Here is a 27,445-nt window from a genome sequence, read left to right on the forward strand (position 1 = left end):
AATACCAAACACTACATGTTTTGTTGCAGCCTTATTTCGAGGTGACATTTTAAGTGAGCATATAATGCACCTCTACCTATATGTCTGGCTGCGTCACCGACAACCCGGGAGAATGGTCTTTGAAGGCTGCAGAGTGGCTCTGCTCGTGCTGGGGCACCCTCTCATGAAAACTCAGCACCCTGCCTTCAGGATTGTCAAGGCCTGCTATAGGGGTGACTTATAAGGTTTAAATGTAGTGACCTATAGATATAGTAAACCTATATCTAAAGTAAGTGTTGCATGCATCGTCTTACACAGGCTGCAATGGCAGGCCTGTAGTTCCATTTTGCATGGCTTCTCATGGGTTGCATAATACATGCTTCAGCCCATGGGCGGCCTCTGCGGTACCTATGCCCTGGGTACATGTGTACCATATACTGACAAGGGTATCCCTGTATCCAATCTGTAGTGTACCTAAGTACATGAGATAACATTTTAGGGAGAAAGCAGATAGACTGGGGTCCTGATAAGCAGGATCCCAGTCAGACTAGTCAAAACAGTGTAACATCAAGCAAAAAGTGGGGGCAACCATAAGAAGTAGGTCCTACTTTGCTACACTCCTGCAACATCCTTGTCAGCTACGCCAGGTGGCACATGCAGGCTCTGCAATCAAATCTGGAGTACCAGTGGTCCCACCATCAAGAACATCTGATGTATGTCATCTAGATTTTTTAAGAAGACAGCTCATGACCTGCAGTGGTGGCTAATCAAACTAAATTGATCCAGTGGCAGGCCCTTCTCCTTTCCCCACCACCTAGAACTAATGGTGGTAACGGACACATCCCTTCTGGACTGGGAATGCCATCTGGGGGAGGTGGAAAACAAAGGACTTTGGTCTCCAACAGAACCTGAGCTCCACTTCAATTTGTCAAAATGGCATTCGATTTGTGTGGCTGAGAAGACCTTCCTGCCATCCATCAATGGGAGGCTGGTGCAGACTTTCACAGACAACACCACTGCCATGAGGCATTGCCAAAAACCGCAGAGTGGAGACTGGTCCTTGGCCCTGTACCAGGAGGCTGTGCGCTTCTACAGTTCGTTGGAGTGCCAGGGCATTTCCCTGGTCGTGAACCATCTGGCAGGGTTCCTGAATGTCCGAGCGGATAAGTCAAGCAGATTAAGTCTGCATCCCGAGGTGGCACAGGGCATTTGTCAACAGTGGGGAGAACACTGGCTAGATCTTTTTACCACCACCTAGAACGAGCAGTCTTGAACATGTTGCCATTTGGGCTTTCCACAATTAAGAGATGCATTACTGCTCCAGTTGAATACAGGACTCCTATACGCCTTTCTGTCTCTCCTGTTTTGGGTTCTGACAAAGTTCAATAATGACTGGGTCGTCCTGGTGGCTACCGAATGAGTCAGGAGATGAGTTACCCAGAAGTTCTGGACTTAAGCATCTATCCTTTGATTAGGCTACCACTGCGGGAGGGTCTTGTGTTGCAGTAACAGGACAGGGTGCCCCACCTGAATGTGCACAATCTGCACCATTGTGCTTGAAGATTGAACTGCAGCAACTGATGGAGTTAAATCTGCCACCTGAGGTGGTGGATGTTATTGCCACCAGGCACCCTTTTACAATGTCCCTTTTTGCCAGACGCTGGGACAAAATTGTGGCTTGGTATGGTGTGCACAAGATTGACCCATTACAAGCAAATCTGTCGGGCATTTTTGTGTTTGTTTTATGTTCAGCCCAGCAAGGCTTTGCAGTGGGCAGTATTAAAAGTCATTTGTTGGGTCTTTCAGCGTTTTATCGGACCAATCGCTCTTGCTTAAATTAGCTGTTGGCATGAGATTTATTGGAGGTTTGACACACATGTTCCCTCAAAAACTGTTTGTGATGCTGTAGTGGAACTATAAGTTGCTCTTGATGTTTCTCATATGCAAGTCCTTCGAGCCGATGCGTAGCTGCTGGCTGCATCTCCTGACTTTAAAGACTGTCTTCCTCATCGCCATTATGTCAGCTGGTTGAGTGAGTGAACTCCAGGCACTTTCAGAGCAACTGCCTTAAACCTCCTTTTTTTCTAGACATGTTGGTGATGTGGCCTTGGACAGCATTTTTACCAAAAATGTATTACTCCTTTTCACATTGGGCAATCCATCAGCATGCCTGTGTTCTTTGCCCCCAACACACCTCAAATAAGGAGGAGAGTCTCCATCATCAGGACCCCGAAATAGCCTTTTAATTGATCATACCAGGGGACACCATGTGGACTATCAGCTTTTGTAGTGTTCTCTGGGCTGAAGAAAGAGAAGGCTGTGCAGAAGAAGACCCTGCCAAGGGGCATAGCCCTCTGGTTCAAGATCCGCTTCGCATTTGCTAAGAAATGTCCCATCAACGGTATGAGGCCCCATTTCAGCAGTGCTAAGGTTGCTATGACTCATTTGCCACTTGGAGTGCCTTTCCTTGACATCTTCTAGGCTGCGACGTGTGCATCAGTAGATATGTTCATGAAGCATGGTTCCCTTTTTGGACAGGTCTCGAGAGACAAACTCTTAACCTGCTCCGTGCAACTGGACATTCTGGTCAGATTCCACTCCATAGAGCCTCCACCTTGAGGAGGTTCTGCTTTGGTGTCTATTCTAAGGTGAGGCATCTACGGTTGGAAGGATCCATCAGAAGAAACATGTCTTACCATTGGTAACCTCCCTGTTCTGTGAAGTGGTCCCTTTTTCACAACCAAAAAGGTCCCAAGTTAGAGATCAGCTCACTGGTTCCTGCAGTTATTCAGTTACGCATCTGACAGTGTAGAAGGTGAGAAAAGAAATTGACATGAGGGTGAAGGATTGGCGCTTATTTGTGTCTCCACTCCATCACTTCCAAGGTGGTGCAGCACCAGCATAGAGCTCCACCTAGCGGCGTGCAGGAGCACTATTGAAAAGCGTTTCCGGATTCTGTCTGGGGAATATTCTAATGTGAGGAATCTGTGGTCCGAGTATCCACCATAAAGAGCGTTAAGAAAGGTAAGCACCTTGTTCATTTGATTCTCTTTTTTTACAGTTTCAGACAATTCACTACTCGGTTTACCAGCTTTATTTTCTTTTACCTGGTCACCATGTACCCACTTATCAGAGGTTTGACTTTGCAAAAAGTAGTCCTTTTGCAACAAGGTCAATATTTGAGTTTTTGTTTAGATTTTCTTATTATTTTACAGTTTTAAATAACATAAATGTTGCCCGGAGTCATTAGAGCACTTTACATGGGCAACAGATTATATTACATAGAACACAAGTTCAGATTCTTCTTTTTTTTTTAAATAGGAAGCATGGAGATTAAATATGAAGTTATTTTCCCAAATTCACAGGATATTGAGCTGACTCTGGGACTCTAAGCTTGTTCCAAAGTAGGCAGCTTTAGCCGTTAGGCCACATCTCCTCCCTAGTCATGAGTGTCTTAGAGGTGAGGGAATAAAGTTAATTCTGAACAGAATGAATGTTGAAAGTACTTGCCTTCTTCAAAAATGTATAGGTTTGGCCTCACACATCTTGGGTCTTAAGGGTTATTCCATGGATGTTGAATGTTGGGGTAATATGTGAGATTGAATGATACCATCAATATTCCATCTTGTATTTGTGTTTTCTGATGCTAGAGATGGAAAAGTTATGTAATAAATTAAAGACATTAAATGTGACATGAGCTAATTCCAGGGAGAAAAGATCTGCCATTCTGCGTTGCTTTGTTTATCTCAGTTATTGAGATGATATATTGCCTTTTGTTTTTTTACTCTACTAGATATGAAGGTGAATGATGTGGTGCCATGGGTCCTGGATATAGTCCTGCATAAACAGATTGTCAGTACCAACCCACATGTTAGGCAAGCTGCTTGCATCTGGCTTCTATCATTTGTGAAGCGGCTCAGCACACATAAAGAAATCAAGGTAACCTTTTGTCTTGGTAATGTACAATTTTTGGTTGAATGTGGTGGATAAATATTTCTTATGGGTTCTGTTTCCTTAGAGATTTTTTAGCAACCATCCCAGGTGCTAGATTAGGATGCAGAACACCTAACTGTAGATGTCCCTGATAAGAGCGTAGCTATCTCTTTGTTGCAGTGTGAAGCCCAATAAATGGCTAGAGTTAAGTTTTTACATTGGGTTTCACCCTGTTTAGTGACCATGTTTTTGTGTGTGTCTTATTGATGAGGCTTAAGAAAAGCTAGGGTGATGGACCGGGACACAACTGGCTTATGATTGGAGGCGAAAACGAATGAGAGTGTTGTTGAGGTGGTAAATACTTAACTAACAGTATGTCAGAGCTGTGCTGTCTGTGTGAGTGAATTAGGAGTTGTCTAATATATTGTTGAAGGATGTCTGAGAATATATATAATTTGTGGTATCATAAGCTATGAATATGACCCACTACAGTATTAGCCCACTGCATTCCTTTGAGCTGATTTGTATATGTAGTGGTGCCAGGGGTTGTGTTTAATATGCATGATTTATATAGGCTTATTTTTTTTATTCTTTAAACATTGATATAGCTTGTGTTAGAAATGGGGTTCCTGGTTGGCTGAGATATGCACCCCGGCCAGGCAGAAAGTACTGCACTAGTCTGGGTAAGCTAGCTACACAACTGAGATAACCTGTGTTCATCCTCTGGTTGCTTGGCACAGAGCAGTTCGGCTTATCAAAATGGTAAAGTATTTGTGTAACTTACACACACAGTAACACAATGAATGCACCACAAAAATACTCCACACAGGGTTTAGACAAATAGAGCTTTTTTTCTGATTAAAATGAGACCAAAATGATAAAAATACAGTGAATACTTTGCATGGTATGAAAGTTTTCAAATGCAGGAAAAAATAAGCCTTTCTTAGGTTATGAGCGTATGAACGTTCAAACAAATCCGTGTTTTATAGTTCTGAGTGTTGGGAGAACACTTGCGTTTTTATAGGTTATGCGTGGTCACTCCAACTGGGTTGCATTGAGTTCGGCCTCACAAAATAGAGGCTTGGGAGTTATGCGGCTGGCAAGTAGAAGTGCAAGTCGTGCCCAACAGGCACAAGCACGAGAGGTCCTTAGTGAGTACTACGATGGATTAAACCCAGATCTGTGACTGGGGGTGAATGTTTTGCCAATGTACAACATTCCGTCCATCATCTTGTGTGTTTTGCTGTTCGCCCTATGTGGAAAGGGTATGCCCAGACGTGGGTCCCGTGCTCACTACGCCACTGGAGTCAAGCTATCCTGGCTGAAGAGGGGTGAAACCCCGAAACCGGTCCTAGGATGCTTGATTCTGGTCCAGGGAAGACGTCGCTTGGCAGTTTGGGCTGGACTGTTCCCATGTGGCACAGGGTCAAGACTGATTTGCAAATGGCCATGTCTGAACTGGGGTGGCGTGGGGAGCAAAATAACAATGGATTAAACCCAGATCTGTGACTGGGGGTGAATGTTTTGCCAATGTGCAACATTCCGTCCATCATATTGTGTGTTTTGAAGTGGTGGAGACTTCAAAGAGAGGTCTTTGAAGTGCACAAAGTCCATGCCCTGGTTCCAGACTCCCTACAGGGGGGTATGCAGCCTCTTATGTGGGGACACGCACAGCCCATTCAGGTGCAAGTGTCCACTCCTCCCTCCCATCCTGCCCAGGATGATCTATCAGGATGTTAATGACCCATCAGGATGAGGATGGCCATCAGGCACACCTAAGCTCCCTTTGTGTGTGGCTCTCTGGAGGGAATGCACTAAGACCAGCTGTCACCCACGCCAGATGTGAATTCAGAGACGGGCAGAGGCACAGAATAGTTAAAGTAAGAAATTGCCAACTTTCTAAAAGCATTCAAAACATTGATGGAAGGAATGCTTGAATTAATCTCAGCCACTGGTAATCACTCGGGCCCTAACACAATCCATTGTTATTCTCTACACAATGAGACCTCAGTTTGGACCCAGATATCTGCCAATTGTGTGTCTTTTGGTTTCTCGCCCTAAGTGCGCCAGGTATGCCCAGACGTGGGTCCTGGGCTCACTGTGCCACTGGAATCAAGCTAGCCTGGCTGATGATGGCTGATTAGCCAGAAACCGGTCCCAGGATGCTTGTTTCCAGTCCAGGGAAGACATGGTTTGGCAGTTCGGGCTGGACTGTTCCCATGAGGCACAGGGTCAGACTGATTTGCATATGGCCATGTCTGAACTGGGGTGGCGGAGTGAGCTAAAGAATGATGATGGATTAAACTCAGATCAGTTGACTAGGGGTGAGTGCTTGCAATGTTCAACACTCCGTCCGTCATCCCTTTTGCTTCATTAGCAAAGCCACAGCAGATGGTTGTTTATGGATGCCATGCTCTAGATTTCTGGCTTGCTTCCAGCTCCCTTTGCCCACTCACGTTTGCCCCAAGGATTCACAGGGATTGGGTTACTGCAAGCGAATACATTCTTTGCGCCATCTGACTACGTGCTTCCATTCTGGCCCCAAGACCTGTGCTAGGCCCTTCTTTGTTAATGCTGGTACTGATACCACCGTTGCTGAAAGAGAATCCAGTGCTTATTATGATGTTAGATACAGATCATGCTTGATCTCACTCGATATTGTGCTTCAAGATTACAAAAGCACAACCATTAGTCATACAGCCTGACCCTCTACCAGGGCAGACACGCCAGTAGAGGCACAACTATCTTTTTGACTCTCTCTGACCATGAGACAACTCACGATGGTAATGATGATGATGTCTCTTTCTCTCATTACACAGATGACACGTTTTACATGACTGTATAGAGGCCAGTGGGATTGACACTTCTATAAGGTAGGATTTGACCTCTGTGACCACCAGCGGAAAAAAGTGTCTCCTTTGCAGTGGTGTTCCAACTGGCCGCTGAGGTCCTTGGTTTACTGTTGCTCTAATTCGAGACCAAAATGAACATCCTTTCAGAAGGTTTACAGCCTGGGCTAGCCAGGTGTGAGCCTTAGCTCAGTTTTAACAATGGCCTTACCAGTACCTTGATGGCCACTGGTCCGATCCATGTTCTTGTCCACCGGTGAATAGACACATGGCCAAGCATCACAAACTGACTCCTGCTGATCCTAATTTTCTTACTAAACAATCTACTTCAGAGGGCTTTGTGATTCATGCTTCAGTCAGTGAATTCCAGTTCATTCCCCTCGGTTCCTCCGGATATGGAGTCCAAGAGGATTTAATCTTTTGCTAGTATGTTTTCCTCTTCGTGTCTAGTATTGCTGTTGGTTAATGTCATCTGCCTATTGGGTCACTACATGCATGCCCTGTGGGATATGCCATTGAGATCTTGCTGGCTGTCCCTCAAGCCCGTAGGCCTTCCTGGCTCAGATAATCCATGATGGACAAGATGGGGCAATTTATAGGATTTGTGCTGATCTAGATGCTACTAATTATCTTTGGAGAGTTGTGCTTCCCCAACATGCTTGGGTGCGCTTCTGAGAGCAGATGAGTTTAGAAGGCGGCACCTAATGGATTACAAATGACACCTGTATCCCATGGTTATGCAGGATGTTCCAACAGTGGGGAGAATCAGGGCAAGATCTGTATGCCACTGTTGAAATCATGCAATGTTGAACGTTTTACACGTTGGAGTTTATGTAAGTACACTCATTAGGAGATGCATTGTGGCTGAAAAGGAACATGGAACTCTGTACACTTTCACGCCCCTACCTCTCCTGTCTCTGGTTCTGAAAAAGATCAAGAACGACTGGGCCCAAATCTTCCTAGTGGGTCTGGGTTGGGCCAAGAGAGAATGGCACCTGGAACGTCAGGGAATTAATAATAGTCAGGCTACCACTTTTGGAGGGTCTTCTGTTGCAGTAACAGGCCAGAGTCTTCTACCCAAATCTGCATAATCTACATGCATGGAGAATGAGGTGTGGCAACTTACTGAGTTTGATCTGCCAACTGAAGTGGTGGTTGTCATCATTGTGACCTGTCACCCGTCAACAAAATTCATTTATGCCGAACGCTGGAACAAACTTCTGACTTAATGTGGTGCTCGTAAGATTGTCCCCCTAAAAGAAGAGCTGTTGGACATCCTTGTGTTTGTTTTAACTTTTGCCTAACAAGGCCTTGCAGTGGGCACTATTAAAGGTTATTTGTCGGTACTTTCAGCCTTTATGCGTTTACCAGACCAACTGTTTGTTTAAATCATCAGTTGTCATAATATTTATGTAAGGTTTGAGACCCGTTCCCTCCAAAAACATGTGTGTTGCCACAGTGGGACCTTAATATGATGTTTGTGTTGTGGTGGATAAGACTTTCTCATCATGATTACATGACCTTGTTGTGAGAGTGAACTCCAGACCCTCTCGGTGCACCATCCGTAATCCTTTTCCTGTACAAGTTGGTGCTGATGACTCAGGCAGCATTCTTACCTGAAGTCATGACTCCCTTTCACACTGGGAAATCTATCACTCTGCCTATGTTCTTTGCTTTCCCTCATCCCTTGAAAGAGGAGGAGATGCTTCAATGCATTAACCCCCAAAAAGCTTTTAGCTTTTTCATTGATTGTACCAAGAGACAATGTGTGGAAGATTAGGTTTTTTGTGGGGTTCTCGCAGGCAAAGCAATGGAAGGCAGTGCTGAAGAGGATAGTGTCGAGGTGAATAGTCCTCTGCATCAAGAGCTGCCTCACACTGGCCAAGAAGCAGTCGCTGAAGGGGACGATGACCCATCCCACCAGGGTTAAGGCTGCTACCACAGCCTTGGCTTGCGGAATACTTGTCCTTGACATCTACCAGGGTGCAACGTGGGTGTCGGTGCACAAGTCCACAAAGCTCGTCTGCTGGTAAGGCCTTGTTGCCTGATTGGTGCTGTATGACATTTTGGTCTGGGTCTATTCTACAGACCCTCCAACTTTGGTATCTATTCTGAGGTTGGGAATCTGCGTTTAGAATTATCCATCAGAAGAACAAGTTACTTACCTTTGGTAACACGCTTTCTGGTGGATACTCTAACCGCAGATTTCTCAGTGACCAATCAAAGAGACCCCTCCAAGTCTGACCTTCTCCACATGACCACATTGTGTAGTTCTTGGGCACTTTGAGCTCACTGACCTTCATTTCCCTTGTTTACCCCAATAGTGAGCATATACTAAATGCTATATCAATGACTGGGTACTTCCACTTTACAGCTAGATGAACTCCGCAAGGTCTTATCAGAGCCAAGCTGTTATGGGCCCAATTCTCAAACTATTTACATGTGTAAGGTTGGTTTCGCACTCATAAAAGGATTTACTAACATGAAATTTTTTATTTGAGTAAATCTACTCACTGGGGCTGAAAGGAGGCAGGAAGCAGTAGTTATAGGGCTGGACAACTTAAGTTTGTACACACCCGCAAACCTACATGTTTAAGGGTATTCACCAGTTTCTGTTCATCTGCTTCCCAACAGGTTGGCGATTTACTTACAAGTGCAGGATTAAAAATCTTCCTGGACTGGGAAGGGACCCCTTATCAAACAAACAAAAAAGGTGGAGGGGGGCAGGGGCCCGGAATTCAAAAATATTTGATAGGCCTATGCCTGGCAGGAACTAACCAACTTTTATTGGAAGAGTTCATACAATCATCAAGCGATTTATACATTAAAGCCATACTTAATGATAACATTTCTGAAAGCACAAACGTAAACCAAATATAATAATGACAGTAAAAGATCTTATGTTGCATTGTGTCTCCACTTTCAAATTAATTGATTGATCTTGTAAACTTCAAGCCAGGAAGCGGGATGAATCCTCCCTCTATCCCCCCCAACTATCCCAACGCCCCCCCCCCCCCAATAAACTTTGACATTTGTTCTATGATCCAAACCGTAAGGCATATTGATGTTCTAGCCCCTTAAGTTTTTAGCATCTTTGATCCCCACTGTTGAAAAGTTGGAATTACTTCAGAACGTCAATTCTGAAGAAGTATTGATCTTGCAATTTATACAATAATAAACAATTGCTTTTCTGCAAGGGTTCTATTTTGACGTCGGGAGAGAGCCCCAAAATTGCTGTTTGCGCATCTATTAATTGTTCGATCTTTACTTTGTGAAAGCACCATTTCTGAATTGCTACCCAAAATTGCTTAAATTTAGAACATCCCCAGATAATATAGGTCCAGTTTCCCTCCCTCTTCATTGAACACCTAAAACAATTTTCTGGTATCTAGGAGTTAATCTTGTGCAAGGAAAACCGGGCTGCTATAGAGTAGCCACCTTGTGGTGTAAAATTGCATTCGTTGAAAAGTTGCTCCCTTCATTTGAGGGAAATTAAACTCCTTTATCTTATTCCAGCAGGAGCGGCACCGATCGGGGGTGGCAGGGCAAGTTGGTGTAAAAAAACAAAACCCCTTCGCCTCTCCACCCTCGTCCCACTGTCTTCTCTCGTGGCCAGTGTTGAAACAGGAAGCACCCAGGCTGAGGCTCCCCTGAGCCAATTGCAATGCAGCGTTGTGATTGGTTCCCCAGCCAATCACAAGGGCGGCAATGCAGTCTTATGATTGGTCAGTACACTGTGGTTTGGTGCTCAGACAGGGGCTTGGGGCCTGGGCATGTTCTCCACTCAGGCTGTAATGCAGCCTGGCTGTAGAACATGCAAAGTGCGCATGACTGTTTGACTGGCCCAAGAGGGTCGGCCAAGCAGTCATGGGCACTTGGAGTGGGCAAGCCACTACTTTCCTGCCCCTCTGTCCTCACAGCAGCCCCGCCCGCAAAGCTGACGGCAGCAGGAAAAAATAAAATGATAATAACCTGGAGTTTTATTTTTCCTTTTCTTTCACTGCTGCAAAGCAGTGGGGCACGCTTCTCCACGTTAGCGGATGAGCTGCCACTGATTCCAGGTCTCTAACAGTGTTTGGAGATCTTCCTTAGACTGCCACTTATCTCGAGCCTTCTTAAACACATCACTAGCCTTCTTTTGTATGAGGATGGAACCCCAACAGCTAGAGGATCTCCGGGTTCTTGTTTCTATCAAATCTTCAGCCAGATCTGGACTTGTACAACATTTGCTATGGTCTAGATCCCTCAGAAAAGATCTTATCGAAGGACTAGTGCAGCATTGTTTTGAAATGCCTAATAGAGGACTCAGCTTCGGGATAGTCCTTCCATGCATCTAAATTTAAGGAAGTCCACGATCTTTGGATACCCCTTACTTTCCCATCTAGAGACTATGCCCTTATGTAGTAGGGGTCAATCCCCACTACATATGTCTGTCAAGTTGGTAACTCCACTAATAATGGGGATATTGTCGTGTTTAAACAGTTCATTTTGAGAGCTATCAGTCTCATGAGTTATTTGTTGGACAAGCTAGAGTTACAAATTTCCAGGCCTCCTTCTGTAAACGTTTCTCATTTTTTTTTTTTTTTTACAAAAGTCGAAATTCTGCACATATGTTAGATCATAGACCTGCAGGTGCACTTTTGTGAGACTTTTTTAACAATGGAGCTTATAATATTTTATTTTTTCACATCTTGAACTTGATATTGCAATGATTCTCCATTACTAATAGTTTGTAGTATTAGCATGCATCAAACATGTTTTACTTAATTGATGCCGTTGAAAAGAGGCATTTAAAATTGCCTTTAACATTTGTAGGATAATTCAGCAAAACCAGCTGTAATCTTTGTCCGTTTTTTCAAGTTGTAAACATTTTAGTGACCTTTTATTTTGACAGCAAAAAATCCCCAATCGTGCTTCCATTCTTGTGTGTATTTGCATTTAATGGAGGAGCATTTGGCTGCATATAGTTATATTTTATAAACCTGTACATGTTATTTTTGTAATAAAATCACTGTCATTAATTAATCTGTGCTTAATCTATATTTGCTAGTAATGTTCGACCATACAGTAAGGCTTTGCATTCATGGCTCATGGATATCATTTTGAACACCTTATACAGGCAGCAGACAATCCTGCTTCTCTCAACAATTTTGAGACCCTGTGAGCAGGCAGCTATATGTGTTGTGCTGCATGTACCCCAGTCAACTTCTCCAGTGGCAAAATAAACATGAAGTCATGTTGTCTTTGACCTTGACCAAAATGTCCTGTTTGGCAGCCACTAGGAATTACCTACCCCTGCCTCCAAGAAGATTGGTCAGCCATAGGTTTTAGGCCTCTTTCGCTCAATTTGTTTTTAGTGCCCAGAAACTGAATTTTACTGTAAATGTCACACCTACAAATTGGAATTTAGTTCTGAAGTATCTTCGGCCATGGTTTGTATTACCTCCTGAGAATTTGTATTACCTCCTGAGGTAATTTTTGCCTGTAGTTCAAAATTAGACCAACAGTATCGATTGGTGATATCCCAGGATTAATGGTGCGTGCTACTATGTGGGTATCTCTCAATTTAAAACGATTAATTTTGTTGCAGTAATATTTTTGAGAGACAGCTGAAGCACGTTTGTCTAAATTCATTTTTAAAGCCAAACCTTTTTGGTATTGTTTCAGCTTGATTGTGTCCGTGATGAACACTGCTGCTGTTCTTTTGTCAATTTCATGAGTGCTTCGTCTAAGCATTTTAATTTGTTTTCCCTCAGTGAGGTCTGTGTGTTTGCGGAATTATGTCCAAAAGTCATTTCTGCTCCTTAAAACGCAAAATAGACCCATGCTTCATTTACTCCACTACCAACATCATGCCGCAAGTTGTTCCTCTTTCCATATGAAGCACAATATTCCACCTCCAATGTAGAAATGTGATATAGAAGCACAATATTTCACCTCTGGTATAGCAGTGTGACCTTTCTTAATTTTTTCTAATTCTGTTTTGCTCATGCCAACCCTGTCCCATAGTGAAATGATATTTTTTAAAGAAATGTGTATATTGCAATTCGGTCAGTCAATAGTGGTTTGCTCTTATTTGTTTCTATCTAGTCTCATCTCAAGGAGATCCAGAGTGCTTTTGTTTCAGTCCTTTCGGATAATGACGGTAAGGAGCACATCATTATCTTCCAACTAATATCTTTGTGAATGATAATACTGTGTTGCATTTATTCAAGGGGAAATGTGTAAAACCCACAAAGAATTTTCTTCTGCAGTACTTTTTTAAAGTTAAAATATGTAAATTGTTGAACTATGTAACCCAGAATAATGAACAGCTCTAATGTCCGTTTATTTGAAATAACTTGCCTATTTAAAAGAGTGGATAGTTTATTACAATTCATGCATTTATAGAGCTCAGCCAAGATGTTGCATCCAAAGGTCTTGGGCTGGTATACGAACTGGGCAATGAACAAGATCAGCAGGAACTGGTGTCCACGCTTGTTGAAACACTCATGACTGGAAAAAGGTACATTGAGCCTTCATCTTTGCCTGTCATTGTTTTCTTCCTTATTGCAATGTATAGCTAAGTTCTCACATTTTGTGCAGATGTGCTTTAATATGAAACTCTTGATCGTTTTTTTAAGAAGTGCCTTTTGGAAATTTGTTTAAAAAAAAAAAAGGAAATTCAGCATACAGAAAATTTACTTTTGGAACATTCATTTACAACTGCGCTGGAAAGCAGCATTCCAGTAAACTACCAAGGCCTGTCACAGTGCTGTCACTTACGGATGGAAATAATAGCGTCCTCTACTCCACCCAAAATAAAGTGCAGTTTCACTACCAAGGTTTTTCACAGTGTTGTCACTTATGGATGGAAATATTAGTGTCCTCTACTTCACCCAGAATAAATTTCGGTTTCGTCTAATGTCACTGTGTGCATAGGCCAATGAGACTTCGAGTCTTCACATATTCCACATTTCTGCACTATAGTAAACAGCTAATAAAAAGCCATGTGCAGCAAACAGGGAATATTTTTAGGTTTCGCCTATACCATGCATGTTCTGTCATCGAAAGCTATTGTTAAAAAACACAAAAAAGCCTTAAAATGGGCTTAGGCCCACCCATTGCTCACCAATGCTTACCATTGGTTGGCATCCATTGCACTTTTGTTTCTTTGCTTCATACTGGTCACTCCACCTGCCAGATGCTCACCTCCTCCTGCAGTCTCCTTTGGGTTTCTGCCAATGCTGTGGAGCATGGACACAGCACAGCTTTGTGTTGGGGGCCACTGTTCTTCCACTGGCCTCGCTCTCCTGAAGGTATGTTTTTTTAAACTTTTTGTAAGCAGTCTATAAGAGTGCGTAGTACTGTACGGTCTCCCCTCCCCCACCGTCCATTTAACTCCCACTGTGCTGTTTTTACACACAATGCCCCACAGCATGAGCTGCTGTGCAACATGTTTTAAAAGAAAAAAAAGAGCTATGACCAGGCCAACACTGGTGTCATAGCTCTTTTAAAAAAAACTTTAAGCCACATGGCACAGCAACTTGTACTGCTATGCAACATGTCTATAGAAAAAAACACTGACAAAACCAGTAGGTTAACAGAGGCTATACCCACTGGTTTTGCCATTGCATTTTTCCTCAGTGATTACTTTAGGACGGTAGTGGTGTGGAAACCCATTCACTATGAGTGCAGGACCATTTACTTGACGTCCACTAAATGTTCCTGCCGCTCGTCATCAAGCTCAAAGTCATTATCTGGTAAGTCGCAAAAACAATCCAAGAAGTCTAAGAAGTTGAAGTGCTCTTAGACTTTGCCGATCTGGTCCAAGTTTTAAAGCAAGGCGCAGAAATGATGCCACAGATCTAGACCCGCTCCCCTCATCAGTCATGCAGCCTGAGAGCCACGCCTCCCAGAATTTCCCAGAGCCGGAGTCACCCTGCCCGGTTAAAAGTTTGACGCCATGCACCTCCTATTTGGGCTGGGCTGGGATGAACCATCTGGTCACCTTTGGGCCCCACAGGTTTGGCAGGTGCCCCCACTGGATTGCCACTGGCCACCATTTTGTGTAGCCAGCCAGCCTGTTGGTCGTGGAGGTTGGGCAGACGAGGATGCAGTTGGTAGCCCCTATTGTAGCCACGGAAGGGGCGAAAAGCACAGTGGAGCTGGCGTGGGCTGTGTCCCAGCGAATGGGCAGTGGCCCCACTGTCTTTAAAGCACTCAAGCGCCAAATCTGCCTTATCACCAAAAAGGTAAGTGACATCGAAGGGCATGTCATAAGGAATGTGTGGACATTCCCCGAAAAAGCCAGTAGACCTCAGCCAGCCATGGTGACAGAGTGCCACTGACAAAACAATCTCTCCGCCTTGCGAGTTGGTCATATCCACTCACCAGAGTATGGTGAACTTTGCTGCATCTGTGCCATGGTCAATAACCTGGCTAAGAATGGCTCAGGCCTCCCCTGAGAGCATGAGCAGCACTTGCGCAACCAAGTCTGAAACTGAGTGTGTATAATGGCCCAAGAGACGCGCGTCTTCACCAATGGCAGTGAAAGGCTGGTGGAAGAGATCATTATCTTGCCAAAGGCTTCCAGCCTCTTGGATTCCCTATCCGGTGGTGTGGTAGGGAATGCACCAGGGTTGACTTTGGATGTGGAAATCTGGCCAACCAAACTATGAAGTGGGGTGCTGTGTGGGGAAAGCTAGGTCCCCCAGGAGCAGGCGATAGTGCGGGCAATCGTCCTGTGCACAGGAGTTACTGAAAACCAGTTGAGTGGTAGCGGAGTAAGAAAGCCTGCCACTTTTGTTGTGCCTTAGTTTTGGGTCTCTCTCACAGGGCGCTCCTAATCCCGCTCCTATTTGTTTCTGTATCGAATTACAAAAATGATGAAAATTTGCATTTATTCATCACATATATAAATAAACCAGCAGTTAGCATGAGTCTTGTCCAGTACTGTAAACGTAAGTTAATTAAATGTTCGCTGTAGAGGTTATAGCCTCCTGAAGTGCCCAGTCCTTATTCAGCTCGCAGGCCTTGTCCCTAAGCTGCGCTGCCTAAGACTGTAGAATTAAGGGTCCAAGTCTGGGAATTAATTGCTGTTGTGATACTTATTTGTACCATGGTTGTTCACGATACAATCCTGTATCTCCAGGGGAGTCTTAAATCTTAAAACATTTTTGAAATTCTGATTACATTTACTCTAGATAAGCTACATTTACCGTAATCATTGACCTTGTAGGGGATCCTTCTTGCGATAAGCTATCTTACTGTAGGAAAACCCCTTGGACCAGTCGGAGCCCAGGCAATTTTGAAGCCCGTAACTACTTTGTGAAAATCTTTATATAATGCTGTTTTTTTTAAAGCTGGCTTTATCATAGGCAGAGACTACATTTATGGCAGATGTTTTCAGTTGTTGCAGTTTACAAAAATGTAGGATAGACTGACCAGCAAAGTTACTGCTAATTTTTACTCCTTGCTTCAATAGTTGAGATCTTTGATAATTTGGTGGATAAAAGAAAAGAATGTTAAGTCCAGCGACGGCAGATTGCCTGCTGCCTTGAGCACAGTTGATCAGGCCTTAGATTTAGTTGTGGCCAAATCACACTTTATCTGATCATTTGATGAAGTGGACCAGCACAAGTTTATGGCTATGCTATCACCTGCACACCTTATTGAAGTAGTTGGTTTCCCCCTGACCATCTGCAGGGATCCGTTTTCAATGTGAGTGAAGAGTTTACGGATAGTATTCAGATAGTTGATGGTGTCCGAGACGGCTGCACATTAGCATTGATTCTATTGAATATAACCATTGTTTAGATGTCTGTCTACAGAATTAACAAGTTTATGTACCTATGTTGGTAGCCCACCTAACACCAGTTCTCTTATAGGCAATGGTGCCATCCTTTTGTCAAAAACAGAACATAGTATTGCCAAACTTGTTTCAGCTTTTGATGGTTTTTCATACTACTACATTTAACTGTCATATTTTAGATCGTGGAAAACAAGCCCTTACCTCCTTGAGACACTGTTTATAATTCCAATTCACAATTATTTTTAGAGACACTTTTCACGTGTTATGTTTGCTGCTTTAAAACAATGATGCATTTATCTTATGCACAGTGGACATGATTTTCAAAGGTAAACTAACTTTGAAGTAAGTTTACCAGTTTCTCGGAATTAACAAACTACATGCAGAATTGTATGTCTTCGCACTCGTGTGTGGTGTTCTCTGCACCTGTAGAATCCGCAGTCAGGACGGAGAACTTCACACACATAAGTATAGGGAGTGCCAAGACCTAAAACTCCACAGGAGGCTTGTGAATAACATTTTGAAGTGCGTTTTGTAGTGCTACAAAATGTACTGCAAATCGCAGTGAGACTCCGGCCCAGCATCTTTTTTGGAAAAGGGCCACATTTTAGCCCTAGCCTTTTCATTTTGTGTTTTTGAACTTTTAGGGATACTTGTTCGACGTCCTATAGAGTGTCCTTGGAAATTCTAGATCCAAAATCATTTAAATCTGCACTCAGGTTATGATTAAACTTCTGGAACTGGGATTACTAACTAAATTGAATTTTCAAATACTCTACATTTACTGCCCTGCATGATATTGAAAAGCACTGATGAAGACACTGAAATATTGGGTTTAAGTGTCATTGTCCTGATGTACTCAGGCTACCTAGAATACGGACTTTTGCATGAAGACAAGCCCTTGTTTGAAACAGTTTCTCTGATGCCAAGAGCCTCTGGCTCTTGTCAAGATCTCACCATGACCATAAATACTGCTAAGGGTTATTAAAACTACATATTAAAGACAAACTTCATATTACAATGTACGGAGGTTAAATGTGTCTTTGAGGAGATCCAAATTACTGTTGCGGAAGTGCACCTATCCCTACTCCTCTTACAAGTGGGTGATCGACTTCAAAATAATTGCTCCAAATGATACACGTGACAGAGTATAACGCAGAAACTGAAATTACACTTTAAGTAAAGGAGCTTCCTATTAATAATAATTATATTGTGTTAGTGCATGAGTCCCATTTTACAAACTGTGCCATGTTGGAAGTGCTAATGGCAGGCATCTTTTCCAGAGCCAGACATGAAGTTTCAGGAGAAACTGAGGTGTTCCAGGGAGGCTCACTTGGCAAAACGCCCGATGGGTAAGTTTCTTTCTGTGTATTTTTTTTTTTTTTTAAATGAGCTGCACATGCAGCTATAGGTAAATACTGTAATTTACATTCTGTTAGAGATTGTTATTGTTTATTGCGGAACAACTGTGATAGTCGTGTACTGAGTGCAGTTGGTGCTCCTGTGAAAGAAGTGAGGTATTGATTCAAAAGTATACCTACGAACTTTTCACTGGAAGCCTGAATAGAAAAAACAAACATTCTTTTGAGTTCTAGAGAACAGCTTCTATGTCTAATTTGAATCTGCTTTGATCCTGGTCCTTAGCCAAGTAAAACTCAAAACACGTGAAATTTACTTTTCAACAGGTTGGGTTGCATTTTGGTAGTTACCTAGCTGAATACTAGTATTCGCCATTAGCTATTAATTGTTCTAACATAGTTTTCGTTATAAGATCTGATAAAACATAATTTAGCAAGGGGTTGATGCCTCAGCTACACATTTCTTTAAACCATTTGTTTCACTTGGGCTATGTTTTCGTCCATTAGATGCATGCAAGTCTCGTGGCCAACGGTACAAACTAAGTAGATCAGCTGATGACTGAGTCTTCGACCACTACTTTTCCAGACTTCACATATTTGAGAACAGTTACAACCTCATGTAAATCAATGCACAACTCAAAACCTACTGCTGATTGAAACTATGTACCCTGCAGATCTTTATCTTGGACATATGCAGCTGTAGACTGGGGCCCTAAAGCTTTTTGCACAGATGCCACTTATGGTCAGTGGCTTAGAACTAGAATTACACAGCACCGACTGCATGTCCCCATTTCCTGTTACATACAGTCTCGCCTGAGTCTTCCACTTCTCGTTTCTGCATCCAAGTGTTGCAGACCTCTACAACAGATAGCCATTTTTATTTTTCTATTTCAAGATGTATTTGTTTTCATTTATTTTAGCTGAAAAACATGCACACATCAATAAACTGCCCAGAGTACTTAAGATGGTGTTGAACAGAGATTGCAAGGGAGCAAAAGGCCTTCAAGTATTAAAAGTTGCAGCGAATACAAGAAGATGAGGTTTAAAAAAGACTGTGGGGACCACTGTGCTTTGGGGTTCAACAAAACCGTGTACATTGCAAGGCTTGCTTAGTGTAACCTTGAAGGGCACCAGTGTTATTGTGAAATGAAAATTCTTCTTCTTCGGATAATTGTATCTCCGCTTAAAGGACTGATAGTCCCACACACAATTCTTCAGTGGGAATGCCAATGAAAACTATTAGTGGTCAAAGATTGAGATCAAATTCCAGGGTCTTCGGACAAGGATGTAACAATGAGGGAGTGCAGACTCATGTTTTGAGGTACTTTTGGGCACCAGAAGCAGCTGGACGGGAAGCTGTCAACCTTACAACAGTTGGCTCCTTCCATGGAGCATTGTGACCAGCCCACTTTTGAGATCCTCTCAGTTCTGTTCCAAGTTAAGTTACAGTTCTCTTCCTCACCCGCCATCATGCGTAATCTACACAGTGCAGATCTGGCCTTCAAGATTCCACTAGCTCTGCAATCCTGTACAGACTCCCTATTGATAAGGTGGTGGAGAACTGGCCTGAGGCTCTAGTATTGGAGTATGTAATAATCCCGAGTGAAAGAATAGGACACAGGAGAGCCTGATAAAGACTAACTTCGAGGTTATGCTGCACCGTTTAGTATTTAAATCTTTTCCTTTGCCCATAGTACCATCTGCATGTCAAAGTCTAATACAGAAATTGTAATAGCTTTACATTGGGATGACTATTGTTCATTCAGCCCAAGTAAACTGTTTTGCATACTGGGATGAAGGAGACGAGTTAGCTGTATTTTTGCAAGATTTCCAGGTTGCGAGTATTTCAAGAGTTTTGGTTACTTATCCAGACGGTGTTAATATGCATCTTTTCTTCCTACACTGGTAGCAGAATTTCACCATTGCCAGGTCATACAATTGCCAGTGTACTTCCTGCTGCCTCTTTCATGTAAGGCGGAGAGGGTTTGGTCAAAGTAAATGTAATAGGGGCTTATAGCCATTATATTGTGTGATCCAATGCACATCGGATGTGCACACTGCTTTTGAATTGTATGGAAGTACTGCCACGGATGTGACTATAACAAAATAGATGATTCAACAGTAGATCTTCTCATGTACCAGGGAGTGCTATGAGACTGCCAAGAGGATTCCTGGGAGAATAGTAGCGCATTCTGCCAGGAGCAACGTTGTCAGTGCTGCATTTCTGATGAGGAATGCACTTGAAAGATATTGACAGCCACTTGATCTTCCCTTAACACATTTGCAAAAGATAAATGCCTGCTGCAGAAGTCAGTGTGGAAGCTTTATGTTGATTTTCTGTAGTTCAGCATTTTGTCTGATAGCTTTTCTTCTTACTTATCCATGTCCCCTGCATCCAGATTGTTAGCATTCAATGAGGAATCTTTCAAAGTTAGAGAATCTACAGAGAAAACAGTATCCATTGGGAGAAAAAAAGACATATCTTCAGTAAGGCTGGCTTTGATTGGGTGCGATTTTCTTCTTCAGCCTCTTTATTGCTTACCCAAATTCACTCATAGTCCTCGGGTCCTAAAATTCCGGGGGAGCTGTAGAATCATAGGAAGAGAAACAGTGTGTGAGGAAGTTAATGTATGCAGTGTTCTTGATGTCCATTCAGCATTGTTCACTGTACCAGTGAGAGGCTCTGGTACTTGAGTGGAGCACTGCCTTAACTGCTAGTTTGGTTTCTAGGGTCCCCATCTGTGTCTTGGGAACTTCAATGATCATAAATCTACAGAGTGAAAACAGTATTCCTTTCTTCTATGGCCTCTGATACTGACCCATTGTTACTTGCTGATTCAGAGCATCAAATATTTCTGTAATTAATTTAGGATAATGGGAGATATTGGTCAGAAGAAGAATGGAGATGCTAGACTTGAGTAAATACATAGAATGCCATTTAATATTGATAACATGTCTATATTTGTGTGCATGCATGTTGGAACAGGTTATGTTCAGTTTTATCATAATATAGTAAAATATCTATGTTGCTATTTTTCCTTTTCATTTCCAAGTCAGAATCTGTCTACTTATAAGGAGTTGTGTGCATTGGCAAGTGACCTTAATCAGCCGGACCTCGTGTACAAGTTCATGAACTTGGCAAATCATCATGCAATGTGGAACTCCAGAAAGGTAAATCTTTAAGCAGCTTGAAAGCCTTGCAAGGTAGCTTGGTCTACTGGCATCCAAGTTATTGGTATAATCAGTGCTATACATAGACTTGGTTGATGATTTTCCTCAATTGAGTGGCCCCTTAGGACGTAGTGTTTTCTACATTATTAAATATTAGCTGTAATAGTCTTAAGGAAACTCCTTTTTCCATAAATTTCTGCCCTTGTTGGTTGTTTGACTTAAGCATATATGTCGGTTAGGTTGCTGCACTGTATTAAAAAAAAAAAAAAGTTTTAACATGCAACGGTTAAGCTACTCCCAAATGATTCAAAAAGAATTTTTGATACCAATGGCTGTTCTGACTAAGAATCGGCCCCTTTTGAGATCAGGTCTTCATGGATTTCCTTATGCTAGGAGATATTCAGGCTCCTGGCTCATTTATTTTTCTGATAATGTTTTCTCTAATAGGGCCACTTTTATCAGTGTTTTAATATGGTGAAATTATCAGTGAACCCAGAAGTTTCCTGTTGGTGGAGACCTGCAGTCTGGGTTACACATCTGGTTACTGTTTATTTATAGCAGATGTTTCTGCAGCATAATTGTAAGCAATGGCCCCTCACAGCTCTCATCTCAGTCTTCAGACCCCAACATGCAAGTGGATCAGCAGTTCTGCCCCTAGTAATGTTTAGGAAAAGGTAGTAAATAGTGTTTTTCAAAGCACATTGCTCAAAACTTGATATGATATAAGCATAATTTTTCCAGGGATTATTTTACATAAATTAGCAAATATACACTTGTAAGCTCTTGGGCCACTAGCATGTGCTAAATCCCTTATAGGTGTTTGGGAAGAGTACAAAAAGATTGTTTTTAAACTACGCCTAGAGAAATGGATTCTCCCAAACACCAGTCACTTGAGGCCCGCCCTTAATGTGGCCTATACCTATAACGATCTGTTTTTAAATGTCCTTGCACAATACTAAATATTAATATTAATATTTATTTATAAATCTGCGTAAGTAGACCAGTTCGAAGGAGTTTATGGCATGTATTTTGTAGTTTTTTTTTGTCTTTTTTGCCCTATTTATGTAATGTGAATCTGTGTTGCAGTGGAGTATTTATTGTCCAGTTTCATATAGGTTGTATTCCTTATAGTGAAGTACAAATATTGCCACAAACATATCAAAATGGGCTAAAGATCCTTAACCTACTTTCCATTTTTCAACAGGGTGCTGCTTTTGGCTTTAATGTGATTGCTACAAAGGCTGGAGAACAACTAGCTCCGTTTTTGTCACAGCTGGTTCCACGCCTCTATCGGTACCAATTTGACCCAAACACTGGCATTCGACAAGCTATGACTAGCATTTGGGATGCCCTGGTGACAGACAAAACCACTGTAAGTTCCTCTAACAAGGGCACATCTAATTAAAGAGTGTTGCTTTGACTGTCAATCATTGTGTTATGTTACATTCTGTTTTTTGTTCAGAGTTTTTTCCATTGCTCTGTGTGTAGTCACCGATTAGCAAGGATCGCACGCTGAAGGGAACACTCATTGAGCGGCCTGTGGTTGTGTTTCTAATTACATTTTTCCCATAGCTTCCTCATTTTCCAAATGTTGTACAGGTGTCATACTAGATCTGGATTTATTTTTTTTACCACGATAACTTCCATATGGCACTAGGTTGCTCCACTGTGACTTTGACTGAGAATCCACTTAACATCATGTGACATCTTTTCTGTATGAGAAAACATAGAGCGATAGGGTCATATCAAGATGACATTTTTGTGCTGCACCAGTGCAGAAGGGGGTATGTACTCATCTTTTTGGTGTCTTGGCCCATACATTAACTCGCAATATCTCAGAGTTAATGTTTTTCTGTTAGCAGAGTTTGAAAACAGAAAGATACAATCACTGCGCTATTTTTACGCGCTCTGCTTTCAGCAAAAAATGCAGTAACTCTGAGATATTTGATAATGTGTGAACTCAAGATGCCAAAAAAAAGTCCTACATACCCATTATTCTCTGCACAGAAAATGGCATCATGACACCGCCTCTGATGGCTTGGTTTATTAGTTTTTGATAATTCTTTACTCAGAAAATTGATATTTTCAACAAAGTATCATATCTACTAAAACGTTATGGTTGAAGCACTCTTCTAAATGTGTAAGGGGCAGTTGTCTGTATCTGAGCCTGATTGCACCTGCATTATATGTTTGCGGGTGGGGCGCAACCTCTTGGACAAGTGGTTGGGGAGAGGATGTGGCCTTGCGGCTAGAGCGGTCATCCTTGAAGCTGGCAAAGCGGTTTCGAATCTCTGCATCGACGCTCACCATCCTGTGATTCTGGGCAAATCACGTAATCTCCCCGTGCTTAACAAAAATGAATGTGTCCATCTGTAACGAAACTGGTGCTCATGTAAAGCGCTCTGATACCCGATATCTTCGGATACAGTTCGCGCTTTGTAAAACGAAAATAAAAAAAATAAAAAAACAGTGCTACATGATGCACTCAAATGTCATAGGATAAAAAGAAGCAACATTATTTTACTCCATAGACCTCATTAGAGTTAGTTGAAATCCAGCTCACTGTCAATGGGGTAAGTCTTAATTTCCTACAAATAGGTGAGCTTTCAAGTCGAGCCACCTTTGTCCCACCTTGAAAAAGTATGCATAAAAAATAGAAACAGGAAAGGTTTTAGATTTCATTTAGAATAAGTTTGGGCTTTCAGTCAGAGCCTGGGTGCCATTTGCACTGTTGCTGGACTACAGGACATTTGAGTTCCTCAGAACCAGATCTATTCTCATTAAGCTTCAGATATCTGGGTTGTCTTACTCTGCAGACCCTCCTTTAAATTAAAGCCTTCACAAGGCTATGATTCAAATCTTTAAGATATTGTTTCTGCCCTGAAAGAACCCTACTGCCTTATTCGCAGAGATCCATGCAGACTGTCCAAGTTGACTCAACGGCCAACTAATGAAATTCATCAAAGAGAACTCCATCCTCGACCCCTCCCAATTTGATTCCGCAGCAACCACAGCACCGAGACCGCCCTACTTGCCACCACAGATGACATCCGCACCCTCCTCAACAAAGGCCACACCGCGGCCCTGATCCTACTCGACCTCTCCGCAGCCTTCGACACAGTTTCCCACAGCACACTCGCCGCCAGACTTCACGAAGCCGGCATACGGGGAAACCGCCTTTGAATGGCTCCGCTCCTTCCTCAAGGGCAGGACCCAAAGAATCAGACTGCCTCCCTTCCTCTCCGAACCCACAGAGATCAACTGCGGAGCACCTCAAGGATCGTCACTCTGCCCTATGCTCTTCAACATCTACATGGCCCCCCTCGCCGCCATCATCAGACAGCGCACACTCAACATAGTCTCCTGCGCCGACGACACCCAGCTCTTCCTCACCAAGGATCCCGTCCCCACCAGACTCAGCTTGCAGGAAGGAATGAAGGACGTCACATCCTGGATTAGCAGCAGCTGCCTGAAGCTCAACTCGGAGAAGACGGAGGTCCTCGTCCTCAGACCCTCCCCCACCGCTTGGGACAACACCTGGTGACCCATCGCCCTCGCCAGCCCGCCCACCCCCACGGACCATGCCCGGAACCTTGGCATCGTACTAGACTCCTCCCTCTCCATGACCCGACCGGTCAATGCTGTCACTTCCACCGGTTCAACACCCTCTGCATCGTTCGTAAGACTTTCAAATGGATCCCCTCCGAATCAAGAAAAACCGTCACCCACACACTCCTAACCAGCAGACCGGACTACGGAAACTCCCTCTACGCCGGAATCAACAAGTCTCCGCTCCGCAAACTCCAGATCATACAGAACACCGCAGCTAGCCTCGTCCTCGGCACCCCTCGACAAGAACACATCACCCAACACCTGCAAGACCTCCACTGGCTCCCCGTTGAGAAGAGAGTACCATTCAAGATACTTACCCATGCCTTCAAATGCTTCCACAACACCGGACCCCAATACCTCAACAAGAGAATCTCCTTCCACGTACTCTAGAGAAACCTCCAATCCGCCTACCTCGCCCTAGCCGAAACCCGGCACATCCGCAGAGCCAGAACGGGCAGAAGAGCCTTCTCCTACATCGCGGCCAAGACCTGGAACGAGCTCCCGATCAACATTAGACATGCCCCCTCTGAACATCTTCAGGAAGACACCCAAGACCTGGCTCTTTGACTGAACGGAGCTGCTTGCCCCCCCACCCCTCCTTCCAGTGCATTGAGACTCTCATGGGTGAGTAGCACGCTTTACAATTCCCTGATTGATTGATTGATTGATTGCTAGAGACATCACTACTATAGATTTCAATTTAAAAACTGCAGAATTTATGGATGAAACATTGACTTGGAAGATACTCATTCCAGTAACAAAATCTTTTGTGAGGCTCTCTTTAGCTCTGATTCTTTAGAGTTCACTTAGCCTTACCACCAAAGGTATTAAGACTGAGATAGTGAGGGGAAACAGCCATTACAACGCAGCATTTACACCGCATACCATTACATCTCAAGCATTACAACTCATGCGATGTAACACGTAGCCATTACTACACATGTTATTACATCGCATGCGCTTTTACTACGCATGCGATGTAATGGCGAGCCACCTCTTGTGAGGAAACTGAGGCTCTTCCGTTTCCTCACGACGTGCATCGTGCACCGCCCCTCAGCCAACGTGAAGCGAAGCAGGAACCAGGGAGAGGAACCACGAGGAGAGCGAGGTAAGGGGGATTGGACCCGGGGTGCAGGTAGTGTTTTAGGGTTTAGGGTAGTGGCCGGGGATCGTGCAGGGTAGTGTTTAAGTGTAGGGACCGGACTAGTGTTCGGAAGAGGGTTGTGCTGGTGGTAGTGTTTTAGGGTTCAGGGTAGTGCCGTGGTGTGTGTGTAGTGCAGGGTAGTGTTGTTGGGTTTAGGGTAGTGTCAGGGGGTCGTGCCGGGTAGTCTTAATGTAGGGAGAGTACTGGGGGTCAGGGAGGGTTGTGCAGCGGTACTAAATTAGGGTTTAGGGCAGGACAGGGTAGTGTCACTTACATTGCATACTTTTACCATGACTATAGCTTTACCACGCATGCCTTTACGTTGTAATGGTATGCGTGGTAAAAGCATGCAAAGTAATGGCATGTCGTTGTAATTGCAACGAGTAGTAATACCCGCGTTGTAATGGCACACGTGGTATTAGTTTGCGTTGTAATGAGTCATATTCATAGTGAGGTCGACCACCTGTTGTCTCCGATAGAACAATGCATTTGGAATTTCAGAATACAAGAGGGCATTCCACGTCGCCTGGCAGTTAGTTTCAATATACAATGTTCCCAATGAGGAGCAGCCATCTTTTGCTGCTGGTATTTAAAAGCAGCAGAAACTCTGAAACTGACCCTGGCCATAAAAGAAATATAAATATTCTGACAGAAATTCTTCAGCTAACCTGGTCTGTCCCAACACGGTTGTTGTTTTTCTATGAGCCATTACTGCATCATATTCTTTTGCTCTAAATGAAACCTGATTTGACTGTGGCAAGTTCTTAGGCATATTGCATTTAGCAGCGAGGTAAAACCCTCAAATCCCAAATTCCTTACTATACACCCCATGCCTGAAAAATTGGGGGTACAAAATGATCACCAAACACTAAATTAAATTATGTTATTTGCTTGACTTTTGACAGATTATCTAAACAAAATTGGCACCATGGCAAGAACGTCTTTGTTTCAGGTACCCTGTCTTTGAGACCCGATTATGCATTATGCTTACTAGCTAGGTTCACTTATGCACTGTGGGGAAAGCTTGCTGCTGCTGCAGTAATATTTTATTGTTTGCCTTAAAGAACCATCCTCAGTCTTAAGGAGACTAAGCCAATAATTGCGGATCCACTGTTTCTATTTAAATATTACACTGGTAAGGTCCAGCTCTAGCCTCAGGGCACCATTTACAGAACCTCTGGGCAGGCCAAGCCATTTTTTCCAAATATTCATTTAAATGATCGGAACCCTTCTCAGATATTTTACTGGCAAAACCTCTCATCCATATAGTGACAGACTAACAATTTTAGCATTATATGTCTCTCTGAGAACTTCGATGGGACTTATAATCCAAAACTAAGGCCATCCTATACAAAGCGCCTGCAATTACCTTAGCACGCGCCTCTTGATGGTCAATCGGAGGCTTAAAATTCAGGTTATATCTAAAACGGAGACCTAGTAATGATACTCCTTTACCACCTTTACTGGAACACCACTTAACCACCACTTAACCCTCTTATTCTGAACCATTTCTTTCGAAAAGACCATCACTTTAGTTTTTGCTGTATTTATTTTCAGGTCATTGGCCTTACAATATTCTACCAAAAGCTTCTAATTGCATCTGAAGGCC

General features: G+C 43.1%; 1 protein-coding gene across 2 annotated transcripts in view; it reads left to right on the plus strand.

Annotated features, from left to right (window-relative positions):
* The window catches only part of ECPAS (Ecm29 proteasome adaptor and scaffold), an 819,497-nt gene that overhangs the window by 353,125 nt on the left and 438,927 nt on the right, over positions 1-27,445 (plus strand). For both annotated transcript variants that reach the window (XM_085641278.1, XM_085641277.1), the window contains exons 25-30: positions 3,773-3,918; positions 12,852-12,906; positions 13,152-13,266; positions 17,835-17,903; positions 20,963-21,080; positions 22,285-22,452. In XM_085641278.1, the coding sequence (XP_085497404.1) occupies positions 3,773-3,918; positions 12,852-12,906; positions 13,152-13,266; positions 17,835-17,903; positions 20,963-21,080; positions 22,285-22,452 (671 nt within the window). The remainder of the gene's footprint in view (positions 1-3,772; positions 3,919-12,851; positions 12,907-13,151; positions 13,267-17,834; positions 17,904-20,962; positions 21,081-22,284; positions 22,453-27,445) is intronic.

This window comes from Triturus cristatus, chromosome 2_2, assembly GCF_964204655.1.
Source record: "Triturus cristatus chromosome 2_2, aTriCri1.1, whole genome shotgun sequence".
Classification (NCBI taxonomy): Eukaryota; Metazoa; Chordata; class Amphibia; order Caudata; family Salamandridae; genus Triturus; species Triturus cristatus.